Below are 10,603 nucleotides of genomic sequence, written 5' to 3'. Positions count from 1 at the left end.
TTCCCTTAACATATCCACCCTTTGATTAAATATTATACATTCAAACACACATTGTAGTTATATTGTAATATTGAAAAGCCCATTTCTATTTTTATTAGAGATATTTCTTGTCATCAAAACATCACCTAAACATACCCCAACACTTGCATTCGCCATAACTGTTTCTTAGGCCTACAACAGAATCATAACTCTTCTTATCAGGATTTTCGTTACAATCTTCATCAAAAAACTGTCTAATATTGAGATGGGATACAACCTAGCCTCCCTAAACATCAAATGGTCTCATCAAATATAAATTCCCCACAAATAAAAGATCCAGATTCGTCCACTTGTTCTGTAGAAATGCATTCAGTCCTCCAAGGGTCAGAACCTGGAATCGGCCCATACCGCACCATCTATTGTCATAGATTTCTCCAGAGTCCTGGAAATAAGGCCTCATACACAGGGAATTAGACAACAGCCCCCTAAAACTAAAACAGTCACACAGGTGAATGTAGCCCATAACACAGTGATCATAACATTTTTCCATTTTCCAAACGTACTATCAAACCCAATCAGTCAGAGAAGTATCCACCCCAGAGTTTTCTGCCACCCCGTGAGCCAGGGTGGTCAAACCAGCTGAGGCTTCGGGCACTGATTCGTCCAGAGCTGTGTTACTTGGGATGTAAGCACAAACATGGTCCTGATAATCACGCATACTTCTCCCTTTTCAGCCATTAACATATCTAATGCAATTCTATTCTGCCAAGCCATCCAGCTGGTTGCTTCAGTCTGTTCTGCAAAACCTTTAATAGCATCTCTGGTATACTTGTTAAAGCGCTGTTGATTATCATAAATATAATTAATCCAGTCCACGTTCTTATTGAGAGTAGACCCCCCGGAAATGCTTAACTCTAATCCTGCTAGGATCTGATTTCTTGCTTTGACTCATCTGGCACCCCCCTTGGAACCCCAATGTTATCAATGTATACTTAGTCAATAAGAGACCCGGATGGAATAGCTCTTTTCTCCCATTTGGCTATACTTCATGTCTTGGTGCTGAATTAGTGTGAAAGGCATTACAATGGAGCATAATCCTGTCCAATCTGTTGGTAAAACCTCGCCCTGACATCATTTCCCAAGAGTACTGTACCGGGTCAAATGGTAATAATCTCCTCCGGTCACTGTAAAGGGAAGAACCTGGGGATTTAAATAGTGCAAATCAATACAACTGTCATTATCTGGCATTCCTGCTTCACATCTTTACCATACCGGCCTAAACTACTCTACCCAGAACCGTACTAGGGTGTCGACCAAGACCTGGTCATATCCATACCACAACCACAATTATATGTGCGTGTACTTCTATAAATTTGCAATTTACCATGACTAAATCACTTTTGTTCCTTTTCTGTCTGACTATGTGTGTGTCTCTTTTATGGAAATATTATCAATAGCTTTGACTTTTGAATCAGATATTAGGTCTTACCTTACAAATATAAGCCCAGGGTTTGTAAATCCCTAGTTAATATCTTATTTTCCCGTTGTGTCAGAGGGCTTTTAAAGAACGCTAATAATCGTTATCTCACGCCACTAATTGTTAGACTCCCCTCTCGCATGGAACTTTCCTGTCTATAGATTTGGCTTTTATCCCAGTCCTTTAGATTTAGGTTCCCTCTCCTCCTTATTTGGATATTTCAGTAGTATTAGTTGAATCGGAACGATGATCAATACTGCCACAATTCAAATGACCAATCCAGTTATCTTGCGCATTCCCTTCCTGTCTCCCCACGCCCAGTATTTGTACAAGATCACCGTCCTATCCCCCAGCACCTATTTAATATCCCGTCTTAATCTCGGGTGGGTGTGCCTCTCATGACTAAGTTTAGTTTATTTACGGTAGTGCACATTACCACAGGTTATTTTCGAACCTGCTTCAGTGTATATCGGTTATACAAAACCCAGTGTATGTTGGTCATACAAAACCCTGTGGGAATAGCAAAGCTCCCATTATTGATGAATTCTGAAAATTTTAGAACATCAATCAAAGAACTCAAACCCCCTCAGAATCGAGAATAAAGGCTACTGACCTGCTGCCGACTGGGAAAAGCACTGTTCGTTTGAATCTGTCACCTTTCCTGTAATCTGTGGTAATACGCAGGCCTGTATTTTAACCTCAATTCGGAGGTCAGGTCTTTAGTAAAACGAGTTGAGGAGGGAAAACTTTTTTTCTTCTTCATTGAATTATAATATTATAAAGCAGGGCAAAAAAAAATTCTCTCCATTAAATAAGAATATTATATCAACACGTACAAAGAGCAACGAGAGTTGTTTGATTAGTTCAGATTTTTTATGAGAATTTAAAACAAACTCTACGTCTACTCCACATCTGTATTTCTGATTCAGTCAGATAACTAGATCGAAATAAGCTCTATCAGGTTGAATCCAGCTCTGTCAGGTTGGATGGGGAGCATCACTGCACAGCTATTTTCAGGTCTCTTCAGAGATGTTTGATCAGGTTCAAGCCTGGGCTCTGCTTGGGCCACTCAAGGTTATTCAGAGACTTGTCCCGAAGCAACTCTGCCGTTGTCTTGGCTGTGGGCTTAAGGCTGTTGTACTGTTGGTAGGTGAACCGTTGCCCCAGTCTGAGGTCCTGAGTTCTCTGTAGCAGGTTTTAATCAAGGTTCTTTCTGTACTTTGCTCCGTTCATCTTTCCCTCGATTCTGATTAGTCTCCCAGTCCCTGCCGCTGAAAAACATCCCCACAGCATGATGCTGCCACCACCATGCTTTACGCCAGGCGAGACGCTTGGCATTCAGGCCAAAGAGTTCAGTCTTTAGCTGCCTTTTGGCTCCAAGCGGGCTGTCCTGTTCTTATTACTGAAGAGTGGTTTCCGTCTGGCCACTCTACTAAAAAGGCCTGATTGGTGGAATGCTGCAGAGATGGTTGTCATTCTGGAAGTTTCTCCCATCTCCACAGAGGAACTCTGGAGCTCTGTCAGAGTGACCATCGGGTTCTTGGTCACCTACCTGACCAAGGCCCTCCTACCCTCATTTCTCAGTTTGGCGGGCGGCCAGCTTTAGGAAGAGTCTTGGTGGTTCCAAGCTTCTTCCATTCTAGAATGATGGTGACCACTGTGTTCTTGGGGACTTTCAATGCTAGACAATTTTTGGTACCCTTCCCCAGATCTGTGCCTTGACACAATCCTGTCTCGGAGCTCTATGGACAATTTCTTTGACCTTACTGCTTGGTGTTTGCTCTCACGGGCATTGTCAACTGTGGGACCTTATATAAACATGCATTATCATGAACAATATGATTTCATGTGGCAATTCTCAGTCAAAAATAAGTCAGAACACCGCACCTTTATTCTCTCATGTGATTTCAGGTTCTGTGACTGGGAAAATGTCCTTCCACACAGAGAGAGCAGTGGTAGGGCCTTTTTGGTGCGTCTTCTTATACTCCTTCTTGTTCCTTAACCAGGTAAAACTCTTTCCACACTGGGAGCATTGGAAAGGCTTTTCTCCTGTGTGTGTGTCCTCTCATGAGCTTTTTGGTTCCCTACTCGTAAAAATCAATTTTACGCTGGGAGCAGTGGTAAGGCTTTTTTGGTGTGTCTTATGCTCCTTAACCAGGTAAAACTCTTTCCACACTGGGAGCAGTGATAAGTCTAGTCCCTCTCATACCAAAGACAGAGTATTTAGTTAAATACTGAGAAGAGAACTGAATTAAACCTCCATAAAATAAAACTGTCTTCCTGCAAGACTAGATTCCTCAAAAACCTGAAGTCAGTTTTCAGAACATACCATAATTTCTTAACGTGATGGCCTCCATAATAATAATAATGCAGAACATAAAATCTAATCTTGCTCTCATGTTTATAGCAGAGCTCTATAGGCAAAGGGAAAGGGGGATACCTAGTCAGTTGTACAACTTCAACTGAAATGTGTCTTCCGCATTTAACCCAACCCCTCTGAATCAGAGGTGCGAGGGGCTGCCTTAATCGACATCCACGTCTTCAGTGCCCGGATTTTCTTCTGTGTGTATTCTCTCATGCCTTTTCAGGGTAGCTAACACAGTAAAACTCTTTCTACAATGGGAACATTGGAAAGGCTTTTCTCCTGTGTGTGTCCTCTCCTGAGCTTTTAGGTCCCCTACTCGGGAAAATCTATTTTTACACTGGGAGCAGTGTTAAGGCTTTTCTCCTGTGTGAATTCTCTTATGCTCTTGTAGATGCCCTCTCTGAGTAAAACTGTTTCCACAATGGGAACATTGGAATGGCTTTTCTCCTGTGTGTATTCTCTCATGCCTTTTTAGGTTACTTAACACGATAAAACTCTTTCCACACTGGGAACATTGGAAAGGCTTTTCTCCTGTGTGTGTCCACTCATGCTCCTTCAGGCTCCTTGACTGAATAAAACTAATTCCACAGTGGGAACAGTGATGAGGCTTTTCTCCTGTGTGTATTCTCTCATGCCTTTTCAGGTTAGCTAACACAGTAAAACGCTTCCCACACTGGGAACAATGGAAAGGTTCTTCTCCAGTGTGTGTCCACTCATGAGCTTTTAGGTCCCCTGATCGGGAAAATCTCTTTTCACATTGGAAGCAGTGGTAAGGCTTTTCTCCTGTGTGTATTCTCTTATGCCTTTTCAGGTTACTTAACACGATAAAACTCTTTCCACACTGGGAACATTGGAAAGGCTTTTCTCCTGTGTGTGTCCACTCATGCTCCTTCAGGCTCCTTGACTGAATAAAACTAATTCCACAGTGGGAACAGTGATGAGGCTTTTCTCCTGTGTGTATTCTCTCATGCCTTTTCAGATTAGCTAACACAGTAAAACTCTTTTTACACTGTGAGCATTGAAAAGGCTTTTCTCCTGTGTGTGTCCTCTCATGAGCTTCTAGGTCCCCTGATCGGGAAAATCTCTTTTCACATTGGAAGCAGTGGTAAGGCTTTAATCTTGTGTGTGTCCTCTCATGAGCTTTTAGGGCTCCTACTCGTGAAAAACTACTTTTACACTGGGAGCAGTGGTAAGGCTTTTCTCCTGTGTGTATTCTCTCATGCTCCTCCAGGCTTCCTAACTGAATAAAACTCTTTCCACACTGGGCACATTGGAAAGGCTTTTCGCCTGTGTGTGTCCTCTCATGAGCTTTTAAGTCCCCTGATCTGGAAAATCTCTTTTCACAGTGGAAGCTGTGGTATGGCTTTTCTCCAGTGTGGAGAAATGGCCTTCAGGCTTTTCTCTAATGGCGATTTAGGTTCCCTAACCAGCGAAAACTCTTTTCACAGTGGGAGCAGTGGTGTTGTCTTGCTGGTTTGGGCGTCTCTGGGTCTGGTTCAACTGAAGGACTCTTCCTGCTGTCATAGCGAGAGTCTGGTCTCTCTCCTGCCAAAGACAAACATTATCTAGTTAAACAGAGACCTGAATGAAACCTCCATATGATAAAACGGTCTTCATATGAGGTTTAATCTAGACTAGATCCCTCAATAAAAGAGCAGAACTGGTCATCACAGAGTGGCTGTAGTGCTTTGTAGGCTGGGTAAATCCAATTGAATTCAATACATTTTTGACAGCATCCCTTTTGATTTAAAAAAAAAAGCTTTCCTTACATGTTTGACTATGGGATGGCGTATTGATTTATATAGCCCTTCTTAGACCAGCTGATATCTCAAAGTGCTGTACAGAAACCCAGCCTAAAACCCCAAACAGCAAGCAATGCAGGTGTAGAAGCACGAATGCTTCAGAATGCTGTGGTAGCCAGACAGGTGTGTGCCTTTCCATTTCATGTCCAATCAATTGAATTTACCACAGATGGACTCCAATCAAGTTGTAGAAACATCTCAACGATGATGATGGAAACAGTATGCACCTGAGCTCAATTTCGAGTCTCATAGTAAACGGTTTGAATACTTATGTAAATAATAATAATAAATAATAATATTCTTTTCTTTTAATAAATGTGACATCTTTTCTAAAAACCTATTTTTGCTTTTTCATTACATCATTGTGTGTAGATTGATCCGTTTTTTATTTATTGTAGAATGAGGCTGTAAAGTAACCAAATGTGGAACGACTTTAGCGACATAAATAAGGGATTAAAGACATCCCAAAAAATCTCACAGATATAGGACAGACACCTCAGAACAAACTTCCTTTAGATGTTTTGGGGGAAACAATGTTACTATGGTTACTGTTGTTCCATGTTGTGAATGTTATCCAATGTGTTACTATGGTTACTATGAGTTATAGCAGTATGGACAAATAGTTTTTTGAATTAAAATAATTTAATATTTTTTGTTGATACTTCCATTGGTCTTACAATTCAAAATGTAATAGCAAAATGATCCTTGGTATAACCTTAAAACATTTCCCATTCCGTTGTCGTTGGAGTGAGGCCTAGCCTACCGGTGAAGGGGGTCTCATTTTGGCTGGAGGGAAGGTTGTGCCAAATCCTGTGGTTTGTAAGGAACCCAGAATTGAGGAACCAGATGGGTTATCAGAAAAGTACCCTAAAGTGATCCCAGCATGTGCCGTTACACGTGCTCTGTCTAAGAAAGTCACCAGGAGCAAGTCTACTGTTGAGGATATCAGTGATCCCACCATGGTCGATCTGTCAGACATTTATGGGTGATCCTGATTTTGGTCAACCTCCTGAGTTGACCTCTCCTTTGAAAACCCCAAAGGTGAGAGTTTGTAGAACCTCAATGAAGAGAGGATCCCTACAGTTGACACTTGGATGTCTAGGAAGCAGCTGATTGCTGAACAGAGCTAAGCTGTTTCTAGGAAGCAGCTGACTGCTGAACAGAGTCAAGATGTTTCTAGGAAGCAGCTGATTGCTGAACAGAGTCAAGATGTTTCTAGGAAGCAGCTGATTGCTGAACAGAGTCAAGATGTTTCTAGGAAGCAGCTGATTGCTGAACAGAGTCAAGATGTTTCTAGGAAGCAGCTGATTGCTGAACAGAGTCAAGATGTTTCTAGGAAGCAGCTGATTGCTGAACAGAGTAAAGGAAATGGCGTTCTAGCGAGGACATGGTGTTCTAACGAGGTCATGGCGTTCTAACGAGGTCATGGCGTTCTAACGAGGTCATGGCGTTCTAACGAGGTCATGGCGTTCTAACGAGGTCATGGCGTTCTAACGAGGAAATGGTGATCTAACGAGGAAATGGTGTTCTCGCGCAACTTCTGGGCAAGACGATTGGCCCAGTTTATCTCAAATTGTTGTTCCAGTTGCGCTTCGACAAAAGATACGGAGGTTGGCTCACGATGGAAGTATGGCAGGTCATCTGGGGTCAACAAGACGTCTGAACCAGGATGTTGTGGCTCACGATGGAAGTATGGCAGGTCATCTGGGGTCAACAAGACGTCTGAAACAGGATGTTGTGGCTCACGATGGAAGTATGGCAGGTCATCTGGGGGTCAACAAGACATCTGAAACAAGATGCTGTGGCTCACAATGGAAGTATGGCAGGTCATCTGGGGGTCAACAAGACGTCTGAAACAGGATGTTGTGGCTCACGCTGGTAGTATGGCAGGTCATCTGGGGGTCAACAAGACATCTGAAACAGGATGCTGTGGCTCACGATGGTAGTATGGCAGGTCATCTGGGGGTCAACCAGATGTCTGAAACAGGATGCTGTGGCACACTGTAAATCCTGTAGTGTTTGCCAGCGGACCGGTAAACCGAACCAAGCTGTACCGGTTGCACCTTTGCAGCCTATTCCTGCTTTTGACAAACCTTTCAGCAGGGTTCTGGTGGACTGTGTTGGTCCTTTGCCCAAAGCCAAGAGTGGTATTTCAGTTAACTAGTGACAGACTATTTGTAATGCAGACATAATATAGTAGTTCATAGGTATCTGGGGTTGAGAGTATTCTTCTGGTTGAGAGACATTTTTGTCTCTCTTGTCGGGGAACGTCACAATGGATGTAAAAAAAAACACTTTCCTACATTTCCTCCAGCAGCCAAGTAGTTCTATGCTCAGGTGGGCGCTCCCTCAACATTATCATGGACAGAGAAACCAGACACTCGCTCCCTCAACATTATCAGGACAGAGAAACCAGACATGCTCATTGCTCACATGGAGAACTCCAAACAAAAAGACAATGAAAAAAATTGACGAATCTTGTAAATGATGGTTCTGAAATAAACCAAAAGTGGTTTCTCACAAGTGTAGCAGGTTTTGAACAGACAACGTTTCCACTCTGTGAATGACAACAGTAAATGACTGTAATTAGTACATGTATTAACAGAAATGAATGTAACCAAATGACAGGAAATAACTGTACATTTACTACTGGTGACATTTGTAAAGGGGAATTTATATAATAAACTCAAACTAAGGGGAATCAATTCACACAATGAAACAACGAAGGAGCAAGAATTGGTGGAAGCCAGTGGAGGACGCATTCTGAAGAGAGACTGACCTATATCTTCACCACACAACCCTCCCCTTCTCCTTGTCTCAACATTTTAAATTATACTCAAGAGACATTATCTTCACACCTATTTGAGATGCTTTTCACTGACAGCCTCAACTCAATAATCAGCGAGGCCTATTACAACATGCACTGCCCAAATAGGCATAAGCCTACAAGCTTGTGATTTGAAACAAAACAGGTATTTTTGTAAAGAAGCTAATGATCCCTGACTCCTCTGTGGCAACGTCATGCTTTCTGGTAAAGTATTTTATATATTTCTGTATAGACAGGAGTAATTATATAATTTGGGACAATTTAATTACCTGTTGGACCCACCAATATGCCATTTCTCTCCTGTTCTATTAGACCCACCACTATGTAATTTCTCTCCTGTTCTATTGGACCCACCACTGTCATTTCTCTTCTGTTCTATTAGACCCACCACTATGCCATTTCTCTCCTGTTCTATTAGACCCACCACTTCATTTCTCTTCTGTTCTATTAGACCCACCACTATGTAATTTCTCTCCTGTTCTATTGGACCCACCACTGTCATTTCTCTCCTGTTCTATTAGACCCACCACACTGTTCATTTCATTTCTTCTGTTCTATTAGACCCACCACTAATGCCACTGTCATTTCTCTTCTGTTCTATTAGACCCACCACTATGCCATTTCTCTCCTGTTCTATTAGACCCACCACTGTCATTTCTCTCCTGTTCTATTGGACCCACCACTGTCATTTCTCTTCTGTTCTATTAGACCCACCACTATGCCATTTCTCTCCTGTTCTATTGGACCCACCACTATCATTTCTCTCCTGTTCTATTAGACACACTACTATGTAATTTCTCTCCTGTTCTATTGGACCCACCACAATGTGATTTATCTCATGTTCTATTACACACACCACTATACCATTTCTAGTAGCTTAGCATCTCTCTCCATTGAATACAGGCGGTTGACGTCAACAACCCTCATAGAAGATATAAAAAAAATAGATTACAACAATAAGAAGTGTCCACCAATCCAAAGAAAGGATATGTGGGAGATAGAGAACCCTCAGTGACGCTTTGTGGACAACGACCCCCCTTGTCAGGGCAGAGAGACATCTTGTCAGTATATCCATAATCTTTGGTGTAGCCAACTCTCACATGGCACTATTGGCGGGCACTGTGTGTAGTAAAACATCACTACGTTAAAATCACAACATGCCGTAGCACCCAGTCTGCGGTCAGCATACAGACCCTTCTCAAATATATATTTTAAGTCACTTTTTGGAAACGGAACGGAGAAAACAAGGGGTAGCTTGTCATCTACGTCGTCTGATTCTAGACATATCAGTCATCATCCCAGGGCCCTCCGTTGAAGAGGTATTGATGAGCCAACTCGGAAGTTAAAAACACATTTAAGGCGGTACTTACTGGTGTTACTCAGATCTCCTATCTCATCCTCTTCATCTTTCAATGTGACTGTAATCTCCCCTTCATTCTTCACTCCAAAAACGGCATCCTCCTCTTTCTCATCTTCTTTTACTGTAACATCCTCCTCCTCTTTCACTCTGAACGCTTCTTCCTCTTCTTTCACTGTAACAGCCTCAACTTCTACTTCTTGTTTAACTGTGACATCCTCTTCTTCCTTCTCCTCTTTCATGACAATGTTCAGCCCCAGAACTTAATTCTCCGTCCAGCAGCCCTCCTCTTCTTTAACAGGAGGAGAGTAGTTTAGGGAGGTCATGTTCGGGGATGTTAGCTAGTTAGTTATCATTAGCAACTAGACTAGTGCTAACTTAACCACCCAACTACTATAGCTGACTAATACAAAATAACGTAATATTAAATTAAATAGGTTAACAAGTTGAAACGACAGATGTGTGTCTAAAACACAGTAGCTAATATACACCGAAAGTGTATAAATAGCTTGAATCTTTCGGCTATGTTGGCTAGCAAGCTACGGAGGTGGGTGACCAGCTGTTTTTGAAGAACCGTTCACTAGATTATACGTCACGCTGGCAGCGTCGCCTGAAAGACGCACATCGCCTTCTGCTGACTGGAGGGGAAACGCAGTTGAGGATCATATTTTATTTTCAGACAAAGATTCTTTTAAATGGTTTTAATAAAATAATACGATTATATTGACACATACAAAGACAAGAAAGTGTTGATTGATTAGTGCGAATATTATAATTTTTACTACAGCACATTTAA

At 42.0% G+C, this 10,603-nt stretch overlaps 1 protein-coding gene across 1 annotated transcript; it reads right to left on the bottom strand.

Annotated features, from left to right (window-relative positions):
* Positions 1-2,922: 2,922 nt before the first annotated feature.
* Positions 2,923-10,362, bottom strand: LOC112239854 (DNA ligase 1-like). Its single transcript, XM_024408250.2, has 2 exons — positions 9,821-10,362; positions 2,923-5,366 (listed from the first exon to the last, which is right to left on the bottom strand). The coding sequence occupies exons 1-2, from the start codon at positions 10,047-10,049 to the stop codon at positions 5,224-5,226; spliced, it is 372 nt and encodes a 123-aa protein (XP_024264018.1). The 5' UTR covers positions 10,050-10,362; the 3' UTR covers positions 2,923-5,223.
* Between the last annotated feature and the right edge of the window lie 241 nt (positions 10,363-10,603).

Source organism: Oncorhynchus tshawytscha, linkage group LG07, assembly GCF_018296145.1.
Source record: "Oncorhynchus tshawytscha isolate Ot180627B linkage group LG07, Otsh_v2.0, whole genome shotgun sequence".
NCBI lineage: Eukaryota > Metazoa > Chordata > Actinopteri > Salmoniformes > Salmonidae > Oncorhynchus > Oncorhynchus tshawytscha.
This window is presented reverse-complemented; position numbering and strand designations above follow the sequence as displayed.